At 42.2% G+C, this 25090-nt stretch overlaps 2 protein-coding genes across 3 annotated transcripts in view; one reads left to right on the top strand and one right to left on the bottom strand.

The window, feature by feature from the left end:
- Positions 1-442: 442 nt before the first annotated feature.
- Positions 443-14129, bottom strand: ALG11 (ALG11 alpha-1,2-mannosyltransferase). Its single transcript, XM_019447649.2, has 4 exons — positions 14011-14129; positions 7876-8106; positions 3275-4206; positions 443-768 (listed from the first exon to the last, which is right to left on the bottom strand). Exons 1-4 carry the CDS (start codon positions 14052-14054, stop codon positions 497-499), a joined length of 1479 nt encoding a protein of 492 aa, XP_019303194.2. The 5' UTR covers positions 14055-14129; the 3' UTR covers positions 443-496.
- A 244-nt stretch (positions 14130-14373) lies between these two features.
- Positions 14374-25090, top strand: part of ATP7B (ATPase copper transporting beta) — a 74028-nt gene continuing 63311 nt past the window's right edge. Inside the window, exons 1-2 of one of the 2 annotated variants that reach the window (XM_053899906.1) lie at positions 14374-14675; positions 14988-15092. In XM_053899906.1, coding sequence (XP_053755881.1) covers positions 15042-15092 — 51 coding nt within the window. In that variant the 5' untranslated portion in view covers positions 14374-14675; positions 14988-15041. The remainder of the gene's footprint in view (positions 14676-14987; positions 15093-25090) is intronic. The other variant, XM_053899913.1, reaches the window with a different exon arrangement.

Below are 25090 nucleotides of genomic sequence, written 5' to 3'. Positions count from 1 at the left end.
TATATCCAAGAAGGCCATCCACAATTACTATTTAGGATTTAAATGGACTAGAATTTTTCTGTGTTCCCAAGAGAGCAGAACATTTCTAAAGTACCAAACTATTAATTATCAGTCTTCCATTTTCCTTTCGACATTTCCTTTTTTTCTAAAGGTAAATTCTCTTTCCTGGGTTCTAAAGTACAGTGATTTGACAAATAGGACTTGAAAAATGTGAATTAGACCAAAATTAAGATGGTTGGTTCATTTTTTTCTTTCAGATCCATATTTTTCAGAATTTGAGACAAAATCCTAATCTAAAATTTTTTCATTCAAACAATTTAGGTAATTTTGACCTTTGTCATTTTCACTGAAATAAATATCCTGTCTATATACATACTGCTGAGAGCACTGCTTAGGTGACTTTATTACAATACAGAAAAAGCTTAGAAAAATTACTCACGAATGAAGGTATGTCTCCATTTTATATAAAATATCTTTCATCCGTACAGATATGACATTATTTGAATAAGCTCTCCACAGATGACAGGAACGCCAGTTCAAACTCCTGATCAGAGAATCTGCTTACAGATGCCCGAGCACTGCTTCGGATTTGGAGTCTCTTTTCCTCAGACATGGAAAGAATATGAGCCATGGTTTCCGCGTAGCCTTCTTCGCTTTCAGCCAGAAATCCAGTTATCTCTCCTTCGTGAGGGACGACAATGTCAAGCTTGGGGCCCCCTGAGTTGTGTGCGAGGATAATCGTGCCAGCTGCCATACACTCGACAACTCCTGAGAAAGAAACAAAACCACGTGGTCTTTGAACTTTCTGAGAGTGTTCACAAGAACAAGGATGAGCAGAAACCTCTATAAAGTTTAGGACACTCATGAGAAATTTAACCACATGTCTGTTGGGCCTATAAATCTGCTCACTAAACTTCCATGGCGTCAAGTAATTTTAAGTTTTTTAGTTTTTAGCCTTCACAATAATGCTACTTGGTTCTTAATTGAAACAGACAAGCAGGCGAGAGAACAGTCTGTAAAAAACAGATCCCTGCAGGTAATAAAACGAAGTAGACTACAGCAGGCTGGCAAGATGGCAGACTGAAAGGTAAAAGGTGTAAAGAGATACCAAAAGCAAAATTTCAGGAGTTCCAGTTACAGCATTAGGAGGCTGCCCTCCTCCCTCTACTTCTTCTTCTTTGCTGGCTCCTCCTCTTCTGCCCACTTCTGAACCCTGCTCGTTCTCAGCATTTTGCAGCAGGGGCCTCTTCTCACTGGGCACTTTCACGAGGCCACCTGACCCTCTTCCGTGGGGCTTCCGTAACGACCCGGACGGCAACGAGCTCCTCCGTCGGTGTTTCCTGGTCCGGTCCCTCACCTGCACTGCAGACTCGTAGAGACAAGTGTCCACCGGACACACCCACCTCCGTGTCCTGCAGATCATTCTAACTCTACCTGCTGGGAACCTGGCTCATCAACTGCCTCTCCTCTTGGGAGTCTGTCTCGAGGTGAGAGCCATCCACTGTTCATACATTTGCCTACACTCAAAACCCCAGGAGGTCCTCTTGGACTCTTCTCTCTCCTTCACGTAAGACATCCAATTAATCACCACGTCCTGTTCAATCCTGCCTCAGAATTTCCCTCGAGCGCGTTCGCCTACCGTGTTTGTACCACAGCACGTCACCCAGGTTGCCAGGGCAGCCCGACACATCCTCCTGCCTTCCTCCCCTGGCCCTCCCTGCTCCTCACTGATCCACCCCTCCACGGCAACACAGTGAACTTGAGGAAATAGAAAGCTTTTAAATCCGATACTCAAAATCAGTCTATCTTTTCCCACTGGCTTCACCTGGCCCCAGCTCCCCTCTCCATCAGCGTGCTGTTCCTCCTGCGTGCTCCGGCCATACCGAACCCTTAGTTCCCTGAGTGCACCTGCTAGTGCCCTTATGGTCCCACCTGTCACGATGCTGTTCCCTCTGCTGGATATTCTCCCATCTCTTGCAAGGCTAACTTCTAATTACCGTTCAGGTCCCAGCTTACGTATCACACCACTTCCTTGGGCAACTGTTCTCTGACCTCACAAATCTGTTAGGTGTTTCTCTTGGGTGCTTCAAATCACCCTGCACTTGCCCTGGCACAGCACTTAGCACCGTGTCCAGTAAAGTGCTGTTTAACTGGTCTTTATCACACACAGAGCTGGAAGTCTCAGAAGGGAACAACAGGTCCTGTCTCCCAGTCATTTTCCCAGCACCCGCCACGTGCCTGGCACAATGAATGCTCCAGTAAGTCTCCGCGGGAGGAGGCACAGGGAGTCAGACCCTGTGCAGAAGGTCTGAATCAAAAAGTTCTTGCTGTATGTCTGGGCTCAGTAATGTGCGACCCACTAGGGATAGACAGGAGGGTAAGAGAAATCATAGCCTTAGCACAGGAGACTTCACTTTATGTTTTTCCATTTTCCCTGAACACTTAGCAGTGTGGACACAAAGCAGCCATTTGAGAAATAGATGTTGAACCAAATTAGATACAAGACAGCAGTTGACTTTATACCAAATGTATGCATAACAGGAAGTCAGGATATAGAGAGCAGCTTGTGCTAGAATAAACAAGAAAGGCTAAATTAAAGGCTAAGGAGATGAAAGTCAGACACTTATAATGGGATTTGGCAGAAAAAGGAGGGTAGGCCATTTCAATAATGGGCAGGGAATCAACAGAAGAAACAACAGAATTGCCATGAGGAGCCCTGTCAGCTCAGCTTTTGGTGTACATGAAAATCACCTGATGAGCTTTACTGAAATACATCTACCTGGGCCCCACCCGGAGATTCGGATTTGGTCCTTCAGTGAGATTAGGCCAGGAATCTGTACCAGTCCAGACATAGGGTTAGGTGGGGCAGAGAAACTGGTAGGTAAGAGCAGGGGCTGAGTTAGGATCCAAGCTCTATCTCTTATTGCTAAGGCTGAACAAGGGCAAGTTCAAAACCTCTCTGTGCCTGAGTTTCTTTATTCGTCAAATGGAAATAACAGTACATCAAGCAGGGTTTCAGAGAGGATTAAATCAGATAATACTTGTAAAGATCTCAACAGTGACTTATGCACGGTAAGCTGTCAATAAATATCAGCTATTATTATTGACTACATACTGTTATGTCCTGCGGGGTCTCAAATGAAAAAAGTTTACTTGGCAGACTGGGAGAGGAGAATTAGACCTGATGTGAACTTCTAGAGTATTATTATTTTATCAAGAGAACCCAAATGTACATCTCATGACACCAAACGAGTTGCTGAAAGGACAAACTCACCAATCCCAAAATGCTCGTTCCACATGGTGTGCAGACCAATTGTTGCTTCAGACAAGTAAGTCTTTAACTCATCAAATGGAATGTTTATTTTAAATTCCACATCTTCTTGAACTCCCAGATCCTCAGAAAGCTTTCTCAGTTGGTTTACCCTGAGCTCATCATCTTGGTTACGACACCCTCCAATGAGGACAAGTTTAAGGGAAGGAAGTGACCCAGCCACCTTCTTATTCAGCAATTTAGCAAAGGCTTTGATCTGCAAAGGATGATTCTTTTCAGGCCGGAACTGGCCAATGGAAACCAGCAAATGTCCTGGGGTTGTCTTTTTCTCATGTAAGGGAATGTCCAGAAAGGTCTGTACATCACAAGGTGGGTAAACAATATTAGTGCAATTCCCGACTTTCCACAGTGAGAGAATGTGGTTTAGTGTCCAAGAAGAATTGACCATCACTACATCACTGCAAGAACCCACAAGTCCATAAATAAAAGCAAATAAATAGTAATAGATGAGCTTTACTTTGCTGAGAAAAGGATTCCTGGTAATGAAGGCTGCGTTATTAAATCCGACATTTTGGTTCTTCACTACAGACAGCATATCCGTGCTGATCGTGGGATAATGAACGTAGCTGCCAATGCGACAACCACCTAGATACTTAAACAGAGGCAGTGTGAACGCGTATCCCATTGAATCGATGTAAACGTCAGGAACACACTGCATTAGAGCTTCCCAGCCAAGAAAAATGGATCCTAGACTTTGGCCCAGCAGTGTGAAGTGAGGATAGAGCGAATCTTCCACAAGGTAGCGTTTCCTCAGGAAAACAAACTTCACTGGGTGAGTGAGCCTGATGTTAAATCTTCGGAAAGCACCTTCTAGTATCTGTTGACCACTGACGTTCACGTCACCAGTATACACAACATAACTTGCTTCAGGATACCTAAAACAGAATGCAGTAGTTAAGATTTTCACTAGTTTAGGTTAAAATCGAGCAGAAAAGTTGGAGATAATTATTTTGTCACAATCATAAAGAAGGTTATTTCTATATTGAAAAAAAATGTTTTCCACTGTTTTTCCTTCATTGCACTTGGTCTACTGATCCCGAGTCCTCTGCTGTCCTGGGAGTTAAATGTTAGTCCTCCAAATGAGACTTCGAGTTCTTTGCTATTTCCTCTTCTGAGAGTTTTGCATAGAGCAGACATCAACAGAAATTGCTGACATTTCCGCTTTTATGAAATACACAGAAACTTTATTCTGACGATCTTTTCAGTATAAAATGGTAATATCAATAACGTACTCCTAAACAAGAGTTAAAACTTACTAAGTGTATCTTTAGACAGGATCATAGATGCTAAAGCGTTACTCTATTTTTATCTGAGAAATGCAATAAGATTCTAAAAGCTAGATCAGGTGCCTGCATCAAAATTAGATAGGGTATAATAATAATGGAAGTCTTTAAAAGTATATATCCTTATGACTATGCTTTTGGCATTTGCTCTGGTGTTTTTGGCTATTGAGTCATAAAACATTTCTTAAGTATCTAGTATGAGCTACTAGGTTCTGGGGATTCAGGGATTAGAGGGTCTTTACCCTCGAGGAGCTGAGTTCAGTGGGGAAAACAGATATATAAACAGAAAACTGCAAAACTGTGATATGTGTTGATAAAGACAGCCATGGGATGCTGTGCAGACCCAAAGGATGAGCATCTAATTGCACTTCCCCACAGGCAGAATGATCCTTAGACTGAGGTTTTTTTTTTTTTTTTTTTTTTTTTTTTAATGTTTATTTATTTTTGAGAGACAGAGAGAGAGGGAGAGAGCTTGCACACATGAGCAGGGAGAGGGGCAGAGAGACCGAGAGAATCGCAAGCAGGCTCCGCACTGTCAGTGCAGAGCCCGAAGCGGGGCTCAAACTCAAGAACCGTGAGATCATGACCTGAACTGAGATTAAGAGTCAGATGCTTAACCCACTGAGCCACTCAGGTGCCCCTGGAATGATCCTTATAAAACGTAAAAACGATTGTCATCTCCGGTTGCTTAAAGATGGCCACAGATTCTTTGACACTTATCAAGTGGTGGGATCTATGTCCCTTCCCCTGGAATGATGGGCTCTGTGACTGCTTTTACCAATAGACTATGTCAAAGGTGACATTTTGCCAGTTTCGAGAGCCAAGTTCTATGGGGATGGTAATTTCTGCTTTGCTCTAGAGAAGTCAGCTGTCACATAAGACATCCAACTATCCTGAGACTGCCATGTTGTGTGCAAGCCCAAGCGAGTCACGTAGAGAGGCTGCGGGCGACAGAGATGCCTGACCAGTGTTCCCCACCCTCACCCACTGTCGCTGTTGCAATCATCCCAGCCCAGGAAGCAGGTATGTTAGTGGAGAAGCCTTCAGATGACTCGGAGCCAGATGCCATCTAACTGCAGAAGCTTGGTATGCAGGATTTCAAACAGGGCCCATCAATCCCCAAACTGTGAAAAATAATGAGAAATTCTTGCTTTAGCCATTACGTTTGGGGTGGCTTGTCATATAGCAACGGATAAGCAGAATATCATCTCTCTGTCTGAAACACTCATATAGTTTCCCACAGCACTTAGAATACCAGCTAGACTCCTCACTCTACTCACTCAAGCCCTGAGTAATCTGGACCCTGCCTCCGCTCTCTCATGTACCCACAGGGTCAGCCAAACTGGATTCCTTTCTCTGAACAAGACAGGCTCCTTCCAGTCTTAGGGGACTTGCAAGAGTTGTTCCCTCTGTTTTGAACTCTCTTTTCTCATCTTCACTGTGTTTTCCTGAGGCAGACGGTATGGCATGTGATTTACAACATGGGCTCTGTAATGCAGTTCCCTTATCTGTCAAATGAGGGTAACAGTAACAACCTTGTAAGGTTACTCTGAAGATTGAATGAGCTGACATGTGTAAAACACTTCAAACAATGCCTGGCACATAGTAAATGCTCAGTACACGTCAGCTGCTTTTGTCATTTAAACTTCAGAAGTATCACCTCCTTGGAGATTTTCCCTACTTACTCAGTCTAAAGTACGGAATCATTCCCGGGGCACCTGAGTGGCTCTGCCGGTTAGGCATCTGACTCTTGATTTCGGCTCAGATCATGATCTCATGGTCATGAGATCAAGCCCCAAGCTCTGCTCAGTGCAGAGCCTGCTTGGAATTCTCTTTCTCCCTCTCTCTGCCCCTTTCCCGTTCTCTCTCTCTCAAAATAAGTAAACACTAAAAAAATAAAGTATGGAGTCCTATTTTAATTTCTTGCGTAGCATCTCTCACCATTTGGTATTTTTCTTTTTAGATATTATTTTGTCTCCTCTCCACTAAAATCTAAGATCCATGATCTATTTTGTTCATCATTCAATCTCAACTCAACAGTGCCTGACACAGAGTAGGTCCCCAAGAAATATTTCTAGATCGAATGAAAAGTGTATTGTAGTTTATGCTGAGTCAGGAGAGGCTTGTAGAAATTAGCTGAGGAGAAAAAGGTCAGAAAAAAAAGGAACACCGTATGGAAAGGCAAGGAATCTATAGAGAGAGCCTGATGCTCCTAGTTCAGTGTGCTGAGCAAAGTATACATGAAGGAATGGGGAGGGATGAAAAATAAAATGTGGCAAGAACAAGATGAAAAAGTATCTTCTAAGTCCTACTGAGGATTTGGACTTCTTTCATTGCAGGTGACTTGGGAATAACAGAGTTTGCTGGGGACTACAGTAGAGCTATCACAAAACTTTACCGCTGCCCTCAAGAGTGAGAGAATCCAGGTAGACAAGCTAATGCACAGAGTTAGGAGAAGGAAAGAGCAGTAGTGATTAGAGAAGGAGCAGGGAAGGCCTCAGAAAGGCGGGCAGTAAGCTGAGATCTAAGAACATGTTTTAGATCCAGGGAGTTATGGAAGATGGCAGAGGAAATACAAGGGTGGTGGCTGGAAGCCAGGATGAGCCGAGAAACAGAGATGTAGAGTGAAGGGAATTCTGTGTGAAGGCTCTGGAACTGGATGGAGGGCATGTGCCAGGAAGTAGCGTAACCAGGGAAGAAGAATAGTTTCCTCCTATGATAAAACCACAAATGGAATTTGTACTTTACTGTGTTTATTCCTTCTACGTCTGGAGATGCAGGTGGAGAGAAGGAAGCCTAAAACATGAAATGACCGGGTAGTAGCATATTCTTTCGAACATGGTAATTTAAGACTAGCTGGTAATGATATCAACATTAAAATCAGATAGATGCTCTCACAGAGATTATCTCCTGTGTGCCACTATGGACTAAATGTATTCAGGCTTAAAGTGTTCCTCGGTATTACTTGATATATTTCTGTTTACTATTCAACTTCTCCACACGTTCTTCCAAGGTGACAGTTATCCCCGCTAAGTTTTGTCATTAAAGGGTGGATACTTTCCCTTTCCATTTCTTTATCATATCAACTAAAATTCAACAGGATCTTGTAAGGCAGGCTGGCACATAACAGAAGCGTTTCCTTATTGAAGAACAATTAATTCCTGGCCACGAGTAAGGTGAGAGAAAGGTAAATTTCTGGGCAATGATTTTTTTTTTAAAGGTAATACGAGAGCAAATGACCTAAGAAAGATGCATACCTACTTTTTCTGCAGAGCCCTTAAGGCACACCACAAAACTCTTTCTCCTCCGCCGCCAGCATTGCAGTACGGATGAAAAAATGCAATCACCAGTTGATTTTTCCCATTTTTGCTAGTTGCTACTGACTCTTTCTTTCTTCGTACCAGCAGTCTGATTCCCCAGAGGATAATGAACAAACATATGCATAAAATTCCACATACTGTCAGGCCAGGGAGGAATAATGAATACAAAAACCTGAAACAAGAAGGAAAATATAAAAATCAACAGAATGCCCATTCAAAAGAAACAACAAATTAAAGTCTACTTTTACATATCCACTTTATGTATCAGTAGTAAAGACAGATTTTTATACCTGGGAGTCTGCTAACGAAATACTTTTTAATCAGCAGTAAAAATCAATGTTGAGCCACTTTTCTCCTAACAGTGTATGTGTTAGGGGACTAAAAACAGGGGCACCGGGGTGGCTCAGTCGGTTAAGCGGCCGGCTTCGGCTCAGGTCATGATCTCGTGGTCCGTGAGTTCGAGCCCCGCGTCGGGCTCTGTGCTGACAGCTCAGAGCCTGGAGCCTGTTTCAGATTCTGTGTCTCCCTCTCTCTGACCCTCCCCTGTTCATGCTCTGTCTCTCCCTGTCTCAAAAATAGGTAAATGTTAAAAAAAATTTAAAAAAAAAGGACTAAAAACTAAAATTTAATTATTAACCTAAACAAGACATGATCAGGAATGGCATCTGACCCTCAAAAATCACGACACAGAACCCGAGCAGTATGTCTTCTGAATGATCAATAATGAACATTTAATTAGTTAAAAGTTTGGTGAGGTAGCAAATCATTTTTATTCTTTCACTTCGCCTCAAATAGAACCATTTCTGGGGTGAGAGGAACTTAGATCTCTCCATTTCTATTACAAGTTCTGCATCTGATCTGTTTCTATGGCCCTAGAACACTGCCTTTCCTTATGTGCCTCTAAATGAGTTGCCATAAATGCTCTGACAACCTACTTCTACTCCATACTCACTCCCCCACTGACTGCTAAAAGGCTCTTACTGCCAGGCTGACAGAAGCTCTGCAAAGGCAAGGAAGGACCCAGGCTTCTTTACCACTGGATGCCAACGCCTAGCATAATGCCTGGCCCAGAGAAGGCATCCGTGTTTGTTGACTGCATACAAAATTCTTTACCTCTTCACACGTCTCTTAGATGATGTTAAAATAATTTTTCAAAGTGTGTTTTTCTGTTAGCGTTGGGCAATACAGTTGGTATCTAGCTTCATATTTTTTATTATCCTGCCTACCCTTTATAAAGGATCCGGGGAGCTTGTAACACATAAAAACACTAAAATACTAAAACTTAAATAATGAAAACTCAGGGCCGGGGAGTTCAAGTATTTGGTGGAGAGCAGTGACAGGTGGGAGACATAGATATACAGACTCTAAGTTTGTACGTGGTAGTGAAAAGCAGGTTGGGCTCTGAAGGGCTTAATGATCCAAGCATGTATGGGGATATTTTGTGTACTTGCATAGTTTTCATTGTCCATAAGTAGAAGACATAAATTCTTCAGAGAAATAACTTTTTTTATTAATTTTTAAAGTTTTATTTATTTTGAGAGAGAGAGACAGAGAGTAAGTGGGAGGGGCAGAGAGGGAGAGAGAGAATCCCAAGCACAGAGAGAAAATCTGACAGTGCAGAGCCTGACGTAGGGCTGGAACTTACGAACCATGAGATCATGACCTGAGCCAAAACAAGAGTTGGATGCTTAACCGACTGAGCCACCCAGGAGCCCCGGTAGAAATAAATATCTTATTTATATTTAGTTTGGAAACAAACTTCTCATGTGGGATTTCCTATTGTGAATAAGTGCACTATTTGAAGACGTATTTGACTTATTAGAATGATTGATCTCAGGATATCTTTAAACTCTTAAAAATTCCTGAAGACCCCATACAGCTTTTATTTCTATCAGGATTTCCCAAACTCGGCACTGCTGACATTTTAGACCACAATAATTCTTTGTCTGCAGGGACTGTTTTATGCATTATAGGATGTTTAGCTGCATTCCTGGTCTCAACCCACTGGATGCCTATAGTGCCCTTCCAATCATGACCATAAGAATTATTTCGACATTGCTAAATGTCCTGCAGAAGTTAAAATCACCCCTTGTTGAGAAATACTCATTTTCGTTGATTATATCTACCAATATTTAGCATATCAGAAATGAAACTGAGGAATTTAATGAATTATTCTGACAATGACAAATCCATTACAAGTTAATATAAAACACATTTTTATTTAAAAAAAAAAACCCTTTTTTCCAAACAAACAAAAAGGAAATTCAGTAAGAAGGGTATTACTGTTTTAGATATTTGCAGATCTCTTTAATGTCTGGCTTAACAAAAGATAGTGGCTTTTAATATCTGCTTCTGCATTCAATCTTAGTGATATGTTGTTTTACTTGAAGTATATGAAGGAAATCTAAGCTCACTCAGATATGTAGTAGGAAAAGGGAGTATGTTTAAATACCCTTTTCAGATGGTTACAGCATTTTTCTGTGATGTTATACCAAATTAGACAAGTGGTAATTTCTTAATTGTCAGGTGCAACATGGAGTTTGAAAGCCAATCAATGCCCTTTTCATACTGTGTTATACTGAAATCTTGTACTTTAAGTGGATCTTTTACCTATACATGATTTTGTAATGTCATGACTCGATTATTTGGAAAATATTGGTTCATGACTCACGTAGACTTTCCAAATGTGGGCACATTTTTTCACTGTATAATATCCCCAAATCACATTTGTTAATATCACTACCCATCTCTTCAGGAAAATCTTTTAATTATTGGAAAGTGGTCAAGCTTTGAATGGCAGATACAGGTTCTCCAAAATTCTAATTTTCACTTGAAAGTTCAAACTTTATTATTAGCAATAAATTCTGTCACTTGTTTTCTTTGAACTGACAGGGTCACTTCATTCATTTTCAAATACCCAAGTCAGAAGAACCATACTTTGTCAGTCATTCTTTCAAGTAGAAACCACATCCCATAAAAAAGTGTCTAATTCAGCTTTCAACTTAGCAATCATGCAAGAACTTTTCCTTGAGATAACCATCATACTTCAGTATGAAAACATTATATATATTAAAAAGATATGTATTCAACTCAAGGTTAATTAACAAAATTAATTTTTACTGTTTCATCAAGGACATTCTTAGTAAAACTGGCTTTAGCAAGTACACGGTGGTGAAAAACACAAGACTTCTCGTATACTTTGATGTCATTGCCTCGATTTGTAGTAAGTAGCAGTTTTATCCACTATTACTTTTGCACCATTGGTGCAAATGTAAACATAATGAGAAAGCAAATGTTAGCTTCAATTATTATAAAAATAGTTTTGATCTTGAAGAACTATTAAAAGGGTCTTGAGGACCTGTCAAGGTCTATGGACCATACTTTGAGAACTACTGACTTAAAGGATGAACAGGGTTTGACATAAGTGGTAAGATTTGTCAATTATTTAATGTTTGGAATATATCTGTTCATAAAAAGAATATTACACAGCTTTCCCAGGAAAAGTTAAAAGCCCATTTAATTTAAAATGAGGCTGATCCATAGAATCCAAGGATTTTTATGGCATTTCCTTCTAATGATTTAAGTGGGAAGATTCATGTGATAGGATTTTCAAACTGAACTATTTAACTTAAAATCAGAAAAAATAAATCCTACTAATAACTACAGTTGAGCCAGTCCTTTATTGAGTCTCTTAGTTTCAAAGATACAGACTAAATTTATTAAACATCCTACAGTACTTGCACATCAAAACTATCCATTTTAGAATTTGTTTAAATCTAACTAAAAATAGGGGCGCCTGGGTGGCTCAGTTGGCTGAGCGTCCAACTTTGGCTCAGGTCATGATCTCATGGTTCACGAGTTTGAGCCCCACATAGAGCTCTGTGCTGACAACTCAGAGCCTGGAGCCTGCTTCAGATTCTGTGTTTCCCTCGCTCTCTGCCCTTCCTCAACTCATGCTCTCTCTCACTCTCAAAAATAAACATTAAAGTATACAGTATACACACACACACACATACATTTATATATATATATATATATATATATATATAAACTAAAAATATGTGCCATTAAATAATGTTTACCACAGAAACCCAAGGCTTTAAAAGATAACTAATCAACAGTGACTCATTCATTCAACAAACATTTATTTAGCCATTGTAATGCGCAAAGCACAGAGTCAGGGATATTTCAAATGTCAGGGAAGAATAGGAAGCCTCTGAAAATAGACTTTCCTGTTCAAAATGTTTTAAATAATCATAGAAATTGGAGTAGAGGGGACAAAAATGAAGAAACAATACCTGAATTTTGGAGAGAATATGTATACACTGCAGGATGCTATCATGCTAATTACAAATTTCAACCTGAACAAAAATAGGTAGGTGTTAAAAGAACTGTGTAGATGGAATATAATAGGTCTTTTTTTTTTTTTTTTTTTTTAATAAATTTAGGGCAAGTCAGGTAAAAAACAGTAGTATTATGGGGCGCCTGGGTGGCTCAGTTGGTTAAGCGGCCCACTTCGGCCCAGGTCATGATCTCGCCGTCCATGAGTTGCAGCCCCGCATCGGGCTCTGTGCTGACTGCTCAGAGCCTGGAGCCTGTTTCAGATTCTGTGTCTCCCTCTCTCTCTGCCCCTCCCCCACTCGCGCTGTCTCTTTCTCTCAAAAATAAATAAACATTTAGGGGCGCCTGGGTGGCTCAGTTGGTTGAGCAGCCGACTTCGGCTCAGGTCACGATCTCACGGTCCATGAGTTTGAGCCCCGCGTCGGGCTCTGTGCTGACAGCTCAGAGCCTGGAGCCTGTTTCAGATTCTGTGTCTCCCTCACTCTGACCCTCCCCCGTTCATGCTTTGTCTCTCTCTGTCTCAAAAATAAATAAACGTAAAAAAAAAAAAATTAAAAATAAAAAAAATTAAAAAAAAACAAAACAGTAGTATTACAACAATAAAAGTAGGGGGGAAAAAAGTCTGGGTTTTTTTTTTTTTTCACCAAAATGTTAACAGTAGTTATCTCCAGATGGTAGCACGCCTGGTCAGTTTTCTTTTTTGCTCCTCTATTTCCTAACTCTTCTATAAGAAACAATGTATTACCTATGTAATACAATTTTATATTACTCCTACATCAACCGGAAATAAAGATCAATGGATGATCATGAACCAGATGATTCAACATAAACGTTTTATTTGTGAAAATAAAGAGAAATCTCACTGAAATGGAGTCAGGAGGCCAGAAGGGGGAACGCAGAAGAGCCCTATCACTCAAATGTCAATTTCATGAAGAACTGTCAATGACAGCATCCAACAGTAGAATCCTAAACACGATAGAATGGCCACTAACAGGCCCCAACAGGGAGAGATGTACGTCGCATTTCCTACAAGAGTACTCCTGCAACTCAGCCAATGAGAAACCCTCACTACTCTTGCTTTTCTCCAGCAGACTTTACTTCAACCCCCCACCCCTTCAACTTCCTCCTTCTCCATAAAACAACGGTCCTCTCGTTGGTAGAACTTGCCAGGTATGGTTTTGTCATAGCTTGTATATCCAGAAATGCAATTCTCTGCTACTCCCGAAAAAAACAAACAAAACCAACCAAACCATTTTTGCTGGTAAGATAGCTGTTTTATTTTCAAGGTTAACATATTTAAGTGACATATGTTAACAGCGACCATTTTGGTGAGTGAAAGAGGGGAAACTAAGACGTGACAAGAGCCAGTTTATTCTTTACCAAAAAGAGACACGATAGTTTGGAAAATGATCCATGGCTCCATTATAAAGGAAAACGAGAAATGAATATGGATAATTTATAACAGAATCGTTGGAGTGCGAACAAAAAAGAAAAAGGAAGGGAAACTGCACCCTTCAGCCAGAAGTGGGGCAGGCGAAGAAAACGCGGTTAACTGAGTCTTTAACCCAGTCAGCTTCAGTCTAATTAAAAGACTCCGAAGTGAGAATAGCGCTATCCTTGAGGCCTAGATTCGTGACTAGAAGATCCCCTTCCCCGCAAACTTCAGTTGCCCTGGGCGGACAAGAACCACCGCGAAACAGAAAGCGCCTGCGAGCCCACACCGCCAGCTCCTCACCTCAGTAACTCGCACAAGCACCAACCCCCTTTGGTGGTCGCCATCTTCCCTCGACCCCCGAACTCAGGAAGCGCTTCTCTGTTCCTCTTCTCTATTGGCTCCAGAGGAAGCGGGCGGTGTTCTCTCCGCCCCTATGGGGCAGGTTTCGCGTTTCAATTGGCTGCTGGTAGTAGCTTCCCACGGCCTTCCAGTCAATAGAATCTCCCGGGGAGGAGACAAGTTTTCGGCGTGGCGCACAAGGGTCCCGCCCCCCCAGCGGGCGGGGCCGTAGTGGGAGTAGGGCGGGAGTGGGCGTGGCCTGTGATGGACAGCCGGGCACCCGCCCTCGGCCCCCTCCCCCACTGGAAGCCCCCAGCCCGGGGCCCGCCGGCCGTTGAGACCAATGGGAGGCCCTTGCGCATCTCGGATCGATTTCCCAGGTGCGGAGTTCACTCCCGCGGCAGCTGCGGCATTTGGGACCCGCGACGCCCCGGAGCGAAGCGCGGAGCTGAGAGGCAGCTGTGCGGAGCGGACCCGAAGAAGGTGCCCGCCACGCCGCACCTCTCTGCCGGCGGTTGGCGAGCCCTGGGATCTGCATCTCCGGCTCGGCTCTGCGCCGCTCGCCCGCCCTCTTGTCCTTCACACGCCGGGGGCCTAAGACCGAGTCCGCAGCGTACCGGCCCGAGGTAGCGGAGACTTGGGAGGGAGGACCGGTCCCCGCCAGGGGCACGGGCAGGGCCGCCTCCGGGTGTGAATGAGGGTCCGAGGCCAACCCTCCGCCCTTGCGCTTATCCCCGCACCCCCCCCCCCCCCCCCAAGGGCCAGGGCGCCAGGGCGCGCAACTTTGAATTAGCCGGTGGGGCGAGGGCTGCTGATCCCCTGGTCTGAAATGCAGGAGACCTTTTCCAGACCCTTCCCCGGGTGAGAGAGCCGAACCGCAGAGATGCCACCCACAACCCGCTCCCGGGGTTTTAACACCGCACTTCTCCACTAACCAGGTGACCTGTGGGCTCTGGGCGGATCACAGAAGAAATTGGTTCCTCCGGAGGAGGATGCTTGAGCAGGAGAGGCAGCTTACTGCTAGAGTAGGGGCCGGTTGGAAAGTAAGTTTCCCTACCCGAGCGCCGCGTGCTCACACCTACCTGGAGGACTTTCCACGCCCACCTGCCTGCCTTTCTCTGCGGCCTGGCTTGCTCGGGGAAGGCAGGGGGCTAGAGCCCTAGCTCCAGGAGAGCGCCCTTACAAATGCTATGCCTTTAACGGGTTTGCAGGAACAATTTAAAACCCAGCACTTTCCCACTCCTCTTTATGTCTGAAGCTGGATTTGTTAAAGTGAGCGTTGAGTTGCTGTGTAAGAGCCCTAATTGCCCAGGACGAGTAAATTAGTTACCCAGAGAAGTTATGAAGAGTGCGCGGGTCTCTTTTTATCCAGGTCCTGCAACTGTTTTTTTAAAGAACTGTTTTGAATTCATTTTAATTATACAAGTAACGCATTAATGTGGTGACTTAAAAATGCAAACAGCACAGAAACATTGAGCATGAAAAGCAGATCTGCTTCCTAATCCTTTTCTGTACATTTACATATGCCATCCTTTGTTCTGCAAACATTTATTGAACACTTACTGCATGTTTCAGGCATGGTACTGAAGAGCTGAAAATACAGTGGTTAAAAAATGTGTGTGTGTGTGTGTGTGTGTGTGTGTGTATCTCCAGATAAATCTTTAGGTTTTGTATGTATGTGGTTTTAAAATTTTTGTTTGTTTGTTGTAAATGAGATCACATAGTGTGTATTCTCCAACCTTTCTTTTCTTCCCCTTCCCCCCCAATAAAACTGTCTTTTGGAGATTGTTTGATATCAGTACATAAACATCTATCTTGTTGTTCAATTTAACCTCTATACAATATGGATGCATACCATAGTAAGTTTTATTTTTTCCCTGTGGGTGGAGATTCTGTGTATTTCTAACTTTTTTTCCTCCCTTCACAAGCCATGCTGTAGAGGACATCCTCGTACATGATTTTTAATGCTGACACTTGAGTATTTCTTTAGGATGGACATGTAGGCCTGAATTGCTGGTCTACAGATTTCTAAAGTGAACTCAACAACATTATTTTGTGCCCTTTTGTAGCGAAATTTGTCTTAGGCTCTGGTGGTACAGAAATGAAAGGGAAGTGGATTAATGGATGGGTAGACAGAGGCTGGTCAATAGATGCCTCTAAGTGTGATGGCTCTGCATTTAATGGAGGTGCAAAGAACACATGGGGGAGGGTGGCTCAGACAGGGGCACACCTCTAACTCCCTACGGTGCCCCCACCTCTCTACCCATCAGAACAATCCTTATCATTCCAGATCAAGCTCAAGATGCTTCCTCCTTGAAACTTTGGTGACTGCTTCTCCCTGTGTTGACCTCAGCCTCTTCTGGATTTCTTAGAGAATAGTATTAGCTGATGTTACTGAGCCTACTACCTGCTAGGCACTGTACTAAGCACTTTATATTCTTTAATGTGCACTGTCTTATTTAATCCTTACAAAACCCTTTGATGTAGGTATTATTTTTTTGTTATCGCCACTTATTTAACAGTTGTTGTTGTTTTTTTTTGAGGGGGGGCATGAGTGAGTGAGGGGGTGAGAGAGAGAATCCCACATAGGCCCCACACTGTCAGCGCTTCACCCAAAGTGGGGCTCGAACTCATGAACAGTAGGATCATGACCTGAACCAAAGTCAGATGCTTAACTGACTAAACCACCCAGGTGCCCCTAACAATTTTTTTTTTTTGTTTTTTTTTTTAGTATTTACTCTGTGCCAGCCATTCTAGGCACTGGGGATCCAATTAAGACTAAGACCCTGCCCTCAAGGAATTTATGTCCTAGTGGGAGATGGCAGAAATTAAAAAGGGTAGACAAATAGTGTGATTTTTGGCACTGGTAAGTGTTGTGGAGTAAATAAATCCGAGTATGGGCATTAGGCAGGACATGGGAGGGGAGATACTATCTAGGGCAGGTCGTCAGGAAATTATCTCTGAGGAGGTTGTATGAGTAGAGACCTGAACGGTTCAGATTTGGGAGGAACGTTCTAGGTTGAGGAACCAGAAGGTGTCAATGTCCTAAGTCCAGAGTGAGCCGAACAGGGGAGGAACAGTAAAAGAAAGCCAGAGTGGCTGGAACAGAGAGAAGGAGAGGAAGTAGTACAATACGAGGTCAGAATTCATCCTCTTTACAGGTGGGGGGACTGAGGCAGAGAGAGGTGAAGTCACTTCCTCAAGGTCCTACAACTAATAAGAGCTAGTAACAGGGAGATCTGGAATTGAGTCCTCGCCAGGCTGCTTTGACTTTCTTGGGTATATATTTTCTTTCAAACTTCCTTGACACCTGGTCATATGGTATGATTATTTAAACTTATCTGAATATAGCTTTTTTTTTTTTTTTTTTTTTTTTTTTTGATCAACTCTGTGCTTCTTGAAAGTAGGGACCAGGTTTGTATCTCTTAAAAAAACATTCTCCAAGGGTACCTGAGTGGCTCGGTCGGTTGAGTGTACGATTCTTGATTTCAGCCCAGGTCATGGTCCCAGGGATGGAGCCCTGTGTTGGGCTCCTTGCTCACTGTGGAGCCTGCTCAAGATTCTCTCTCTCTCACTTTGCTCCTCTCCCCTACTTACCTGTTCTCTCTCTATCTCAAGAGAAAAAAAATTCTCCATAGCTATTATAATAGGTGCACCAGAGTTGTTCTTGAATGAATGAGTTCTAGCAAGATTTTTCCCTACCCCCACCCCCAACGCATTGTTTTCTCTCCGGAGGCCTGTCTGGGGCAGCAGTAACCCTGAAAGGGTGGTGGTCCATGAGCTAGGTCATTCAGCCTTCACTCTACACACATGGAGTGCCTTCTTTTTTTCTGACGCTGGGCCAAAGCAGAGAAGAAGTGCAGTAGTGGCACCAAGATGAATAGAGGTCAGCCCCTGTACTCTTGGGGCTGACGGTCATAGGTGCCAGAACAAAGACGTCTGTATACAGCATAGCACGCACAGGCAAGAGCGATTGGCCTTTCCTGGGAGGAAGGGATGCAAAAAGAACTTTAAGAAGAGGTATTTCATGACTGAGGTTTTGAAGGAGAAATGTGTCAGCTGGGCACACAGAAGAATGAGAAGAGGGATGTCGCAGGTAGAGTCCGGCATGTGCAAAGGTGCAGAGGCCAGAAGTGGAAAGACAGATTTGCCCTGAGTGGCTTGACAGCCTGGAAAGTGGTTGTGGAAGGCTCTGTTTCTCAGGCCTTTGGACTTTATCCCACAGACAGGGGAGTTTGCACAGGGGGAAATGGTGTATGGTGCTCTTCGGAAGTAAAGGGCAAACTGGGAACAGAGGTGCTGGAGACCTGATCAGAGGCCTTTGCTGGGGTCACCCCATCCAGATCCAAGGTGGCCAAAGCCCTACAGAACTGGGAGCCCCGTTCCCAGTGTCATGTCAGGAGACAGTGGAGGTTTTCTGCACTCTTCAGTGTCCAGAGCATCAGAGGCAATGGTAGTCCTTCTAGCAACAACACAGAGAATAGTTGGTCCAGGACTAACTGGGAGTAAACTGCGGTGGGGGAGGGGTGCCGGGGTGGTTCAATCAGTTAACCATCCAACTCTTGATTGTGGCTCGGGTTATGATCCCAGGGTCGTGAGATCGAGCCCCACGTCGGGCTCTGCGCTGATAGTGTGGACCCTGCTTGAGATTCTCTTTCAAAACAAAGAAATAAACACTAAAAAAAAAAAGCTGGCGGGGGGGAAAGAGAATTGAATTTTAAGTGCTTCTTTATCTGACATCTTCATTGCAAGGATGGAGATGACCCAAGTCCATTACTGTCCACTGATGCCATAGCACAGGTAGCAGAATGTGTCCATGTTCAAGCCTGTGCAATATTATTTTATCAGTAGGATTAGAAATCCTTACCCAGTGAAATTCTCGAATGTCTGGCTTTTTTTTTTTTTTAAACTAAGTTAAAGGAAAAAAATCTAAGCAGATCAAAGGTCGATGAGATAAAGTAGAGGGCAAAGCAGAGAGGGACTTTTCATTGTGATGTAACCAGCATGGCAAATAAGATTTAAAAACACCAGTGGTTTGAAACCTGTGGATTCAGAATGCAGCAATTCTGTTGAAGCCTCTGTTCCCACAGAAACTAAAAATTACTATTATAAAAGTAATTTAATTCTGTGACTGAAATTTGGAAAATAAAGACCAAAAGGGGAAAATTCACTTTTATTCTTTCTTACTCTTAGGATGGCTGTTAGCATATTTGTAAACTTCCTTCATTGCTTGCTTTCGCTGCATCAAGTTACTAATTTTTAGAAATAAATACAATCTTGTTTCTGAAAGATAACCAACATTAACGTCTTAGGCCTATTTCAGTCCAGTGAGCTCAGTCAGTCTTTCCTGTGTGTGTGTGTGTGTGTGTGTGTGTGTGTGTGTGTGTGTGTGTGTGTTTCTTTCTCTAAACTCAGTGGTGTTGTTTTTTTTTTTAATAGGCTTTAAAAGCTGCCCATCACGGAGGCTGTTATTATTATCAGTAAACTTGTATGCCCTCTCCCTATCTTGGAGGACCACTTGGTGTAGTCTGAAGTTTCCTCCCAGGCTCCCTCCTGCTGCCCCCGCCCCCCAGTCCAGGGTCCTCCAACTGCTGTCCCAGGGCCCTGCTGCCACACCACAGGGACAGAACTGCTGGGAAATGCAGGCAACCCCCCCTTGATGCTGCTAGTGGTTTCTTGTTTCTCATCTCATCTGTGCCTGCTTTTCACTTGTTCTGTGTCAACTTCTTGCGACTCTTTCAAACCTTCCTTGCTTGCTCATCTCTGCCTTCCTTATTTTCAACAGATGACCTCAGTGCTTACTTCAAGAAAGCTGGATACCATTGTATATGGTTTTCTTCATCTTTCTGCCTCCCTCAGTGCATCTTCTTCCAGAATTTTATTTATATCTACAACGTATTTTCACTTCCTCATCTAGTCTCAGGACAGGCTTGCTTTCTTTTCAAGGTTCTCTCCCTGGCCTCAGTGCCCTTGTCCCGTATCCCTTCTTCTCTACCTGTTTTGGAGCCCTTACTGGTCATGTCTTTTCTCACCTCCAGTCTTTTCCTCTTTCTGCAGACTTCTCCCTTTGGTTTATAAACTCATGCCATTTGCCTTCATTTTAAAATCTCTCCCATTACCTGTGTCTCCCGTTTGCTCTCGTACTATTTCTCCCCTCTCCTTCTTTCTCAGTCTTCCAGAAAGAATCGTCTTCATTTGCAGGTTTCCACTCACCTATTCACTTTAAGATTTTTCTTTTATTATTCTATCAGTTTATTGGACATAAAAGAAATGTCTATAACCATATATGTAGTTATAAAGTATAGTAAGATAGAGAATGCCTGTGAACCTACCACCTGACCCAAGAACGAGAATGTTGTCCATGCCAACATGGACATGAATGGCATCCACTCAACTGTTCCTTCTCTGGTGTCACCGTTAGAAGTACCCACTCTAGAGGTAACCGCCATCCTGTTCTTTGTTCGTTGTAACTCAGCTTTTGTTTTTGTTTTTGTAAAATTTTATCACACATATATGAATGCCTGAACAATACATTATTTAGTTTTGCTTGTTTCTGAGCTTTATAAAAATTCCGTTGTCGTGTGTTTAGTCTTCTGTGCTAGCTTCTCTAAGTAGATATCACATTAAGAAAATTATTTATTTTAGGGGCTCCTGGGTGACTTGTTTGGGTGTCCCACTTCGGCCCAGGTCATGATATGTGATCTGTGAGTTCAAGCCCCATGTCGGGCTCTGTGCTGACAGCTCAGAGCCTGGAGCCTTCTTTGGATTCTGTGTCACCCTCTCTTCTGTCCCTCCCCCACTCATGTGCTCTCTGTCTCTCTCTCTCTCTGTCTCTCTTTCTCAAAAATAAATAAACATTTAAAAAATTAAAACAAAAAAATTATTTATTTTAAATAAAAATTTTTAATTTTTAATTCCAGTATAATTAACATACGGTGTTTATGTTAGTTTCAGGTATATAATATAGTGATTCCCCAATTCTCTACATTATCCAGTGCTCGTCGTGATGCGTGTACTCTTAATCCTCTTCTATTTGCCCATCCGCCTACCTACCTCCCCTCTGGCAATAGTTTGTTCTCTCTGTTGAAGAGTCTGTTTTTTTGTCTCTCTCTCTCTCTCTCTCTCTCTCTCTCTCTCTCTCTCTCTCCTTCTCTTTTTTTTTTGCTCATTTGTTTTGTTTCTTAAATTCCACATAAGAATGAAATCATAAAGTATTTGTCTTTCTCTAACTGATTTCACTTGGTAATATACTCTCTAGATCCATCCATGTCGTTGCAATGGCAAGATTCCATTCTTTTTTTTGTGGCTAATACCCCATTTCATATATATACACACATATACCCCACATCTTTATCCACTCATCTGTGGATGGACACTTGGGCTGCTTCCATATCTGGACTATTACAGATAATGCTGTGGTAAACATAGGGGTGCATATGTGTTTTCAAATTAGTGTTTTAGTTTTCTTTGGGTAAATATCCAGTACTGGAAGTACTGGATCATATGGTAATTCTATTTTTAATTTTTGAAGCAACTCCATACCGTTTTCCACAATGGCTGCACCAGCTTGCATTCCCACCAACAGCGCATGAGGGTTCCTTTTTTCTCCACATCCTCATCAGCACTTGTTGTTTCTTATGTTTTTGATTTTAGCCAGTCTGACAGGTGTGAGGTAATATCCTATTGTGGTTTCGATTTGCCTTTCCCTGAAGATTAGTGATGTTGAGCATCTTTGCCCGGGTCTGTCGGCCACCTGTATGTTTTTTTAGACATATGTCTATTTAAGTTCTCTGCCCATTTTTAATTGGATTATTTGTTTTTTTGGTGTTGAGGTTGGTGTGTTCTTTATACAGTTTGAACATCAAGCCTTTATTGGATATGTCATTTACAAATATCTTCTCCCATTCGGCAGGTTGCTCTTTTGTTTTGTTGATGGTTTCTTTCACTGTGCAAAAGCTTTTTATTTTGGTGGAGCCCCAGTAGTTTAATTTACTGGCCATTACATTTCTGAGATTCGTTGTTGTGCAGTATGCCATTGTGGGAATATAGCACCGTTTATCCATTTTGCTTGAAGGATACTGGGTGGTTTGGGTGCTTTTGCAATTATGAGCATTCTCCTGGTATATACACTGGCGCTCTGTCCACTTCTGTTCCTGTTGCTTCACCTCTTGTCTGGAACCTCCTTTGTTGAGGATTCCATGAATGCCAAAGGCAGATCCTCCCTAATTCTTATTTTAATGGTGTCTCTAATGATGTCAAAAAAAAAAAAAAAACAAACCGCTTAGGGGTGCCTGGGTGCCTCAGGTAAGCGTTAATCGTCCCACTCTTGATTTGGCTCAGGTCATGATCTCTAGGTAGCGAGATCAAGCCCTGCAGCGGGCTCTGCACCGACAGCGACAGTGTGCCTGTGTGCTCGTGTGTGGGTGCTTTCTCTCTCTTTCAAAATAAATAAACACTAAAACATTTGAAAAACAGCTTTATTAAGATGAGTCACAGGTACATGCAATCATCACAACAATCAGTTTTATAGTATCTTCATTACCTCAGAAACAAAGCCTACACCCTTCATCTATCACTCCCCACCTCCACATGGTCCCCTTGCCTAAGCAACCACTAATCCACTTTCTATATCTTTAGATTTGCCTATTGCAAAGATTTCATGTAAATGGAATCTTTGTCTATTTCTGATCTTAGGGGAAAGCTTCCAGCCTTTCGCCATTAAGTATGAGGTTAGCTCTTGGTTTTGCAGAGATATGCCTTACCAGGTTGAGGAAGTTCCCTCCAATTCCTAGTTTGTTGAGCGTTTTTATCATGAAAGGATTTTGGATTTTGTCAAATGCTTTCGCTGTGTCTGTTGAGATGACAAAGTGTCTTTTGTTTTTTATTCTATGTCGTGTATTCCATGAATTGATTTTGGATGGTAAGCCAGACTTGCATTCCTGGAAAGATCCAACTTGGTCATGGCATGTAATATTTTTTATATGTTGTTGGATATGGTTTCCTACTGTATTGTTGAGGAATCTTTTTGTCCATATTCACCTGAGATATTGGTTTGTAGTTTTCTTGTGATATCTTTGTCTGGTTTTGGTATCCAGGTAATGCTGTCCTTATACATAGAATGAACTGAGCCGCGTTCCCTTGTCTTTTGTTTTTTGGAAGACTTTACTGAAATTTTGTATTAATTCTCCTTAATTAATATTTGATGGCATTCAGTACCTGTCTGAATGCCTGGGCTTTTTTTCTTGGAAAGCTTTCCGATTATTAATTCAGTATCTTACTTCTTAACAGTTGATTCAGATTGTCTGTTTCTTCTTAACTCAGTTTTGGTAGTTTTTCTTTTTAGAATTGGCTGTTTCCATCCAATTTACCTAACTTGTTGGCATATAGTTGTTTCTAATTGTATCTAATATAAACCTTATTTCTTTAAGATCAGTGATAATAACCCCTCTTTCGTTTCTCATTCTAGTACTTTGAGTCTTTGTTTCTTTGGTCATTGGTCATTCTAGCTAAAGGTTTGTCAATTCTATTGATCTTTTCAAAGAATCAGCTTTTGGTTTCAACAGTTTTCTGTATTTTTCTATTCTCTATTTCATTAATTTTTTTCTCTAATCTTCATTATTTTCTTGTGTTGTGGGTTGAACGGTGCCCCCAAAAGATAGGTTGAAGTCCTAAGCCCTCGTACCCGTGAACGTCGTCTTACGTGGAAATAGGCTCTTTGCAGGTGTAATTAGTTACATTCAGATGAAGTCATACAGGATCCTGGTGGACCTTAAATCCAATTACTGCTCTCCTTATAAGAGTACCATATGAAGGCACAGAGAAGAGAAAGCTTCCTGATTACTGACACAGAGATTGGAGTGATGCTTCTATTAACCAAGAAATGCTAAGGATTGACAGTAACCACCAGGAAGTAGGAGAGAGGCATAGAACACATTCTCCTTCAGAGCCCCCCAAAAGGAAAATCTTTGACTTCTAACCTCCAGAACTAGGAGACAATAACTTTCCAGTACTCAATTTGTGGTATTTTTTTACAGCAATACTAGGATACTAATATAACTTCCTTATGCTTCTTTAGGTTTAGTTTAGTTGTCTTTTTTTCCCAGTGTCTTAGGCAGAAGGTTAGGTTATTGATTTGAGATCCTTCCTTCTTAATACAGGCATTGACAACTATAAGTTTCCCTCTAAGCATTGCTTTAGCTGCATCTCATACATTTTGGTAAGTTGTGTCTTCATTTTCGTTTATCTCAAAGTATTTCCTAATCTCCCTTTTAGTTTCTTCTTTGACTCATTGGTTATTAGGAGTGTGTTGTTTAATTTCCACTTATTTGTGAGTTTCCCGGATTTCTTTCTTTACTGATTTTTTTATTCTATTATGAGTGAAGAACAGACTTTGCATTATTTCCATTTTATTAAATGGGTCTGGTTGGTTTACAGTGTTGTTCCTGTCTTCTGTTTTGTGATTCTGCTACCAGTTCCAGCGTGTGGGTGTTTTTCCCCACGCCAAGCACTTCTTGGGCCAGCTGGGTGTTCTACAACCTAACTTAATTAGCTTTCTGGAGATAGCATCAGATCCCACAGGTTAAGAGCTCAATTCTGCAAGACTGAGTTCTAAAGACTCCTGCTTCGCCGGTTCAGACACCAGTTGCAAGTCCAGACTGTTACCTGTGCCTCTGACTGACTTCTGACTCCTTGGGTTCAGTTAATTTGCTAGAGGGGCTCACAGAACTGAGAGAAGTACCTACTTATATCGTGTGTTATGAAAGGATGTCACTCAGGAACAGCCAGGTGGAAGAGTTGCATTGGGCAGGGTATTAATGAGAATTTTAATCTGCCATCACTTAAGAGATTCCAAGGCCTTTAGGTTTCCTATAAACCACAATGTCACGTGTTTCCTTGTTGATATTCTGCACAGTTTTGTTCATTTTTGAAAGTGGGTATTGAAGTCTCCAAGTGTCACTGGTGAATTGTCTTTTTTTTAAAAAATGTGTTATTTATTTTTTAAAATTTCTTTTAAGTTTATTTATTTATTTTGAGAGAGAGA

This window comes from Panthera pardus, unplaced genomic scaffold (genome assembly GCF_024362965.1).
Source record: "Panthera pardus isolate Hobbes unplaced genomic scaffold, ASM2436296v1 HiC_scaffold_1, whole genome shotgun sequence".
Classification (NCBI taxonomy): domain Eukaryota; kingdom Metazoa; phylum Chordata; class Mammalia; order Carnivora; family Felidae; genus Panthera; species Panthera pardus.
Note: the sequence above shows the minus strand (reverse complement) of the source record. Positions and strands in the feature narration are given on the sequence as shown.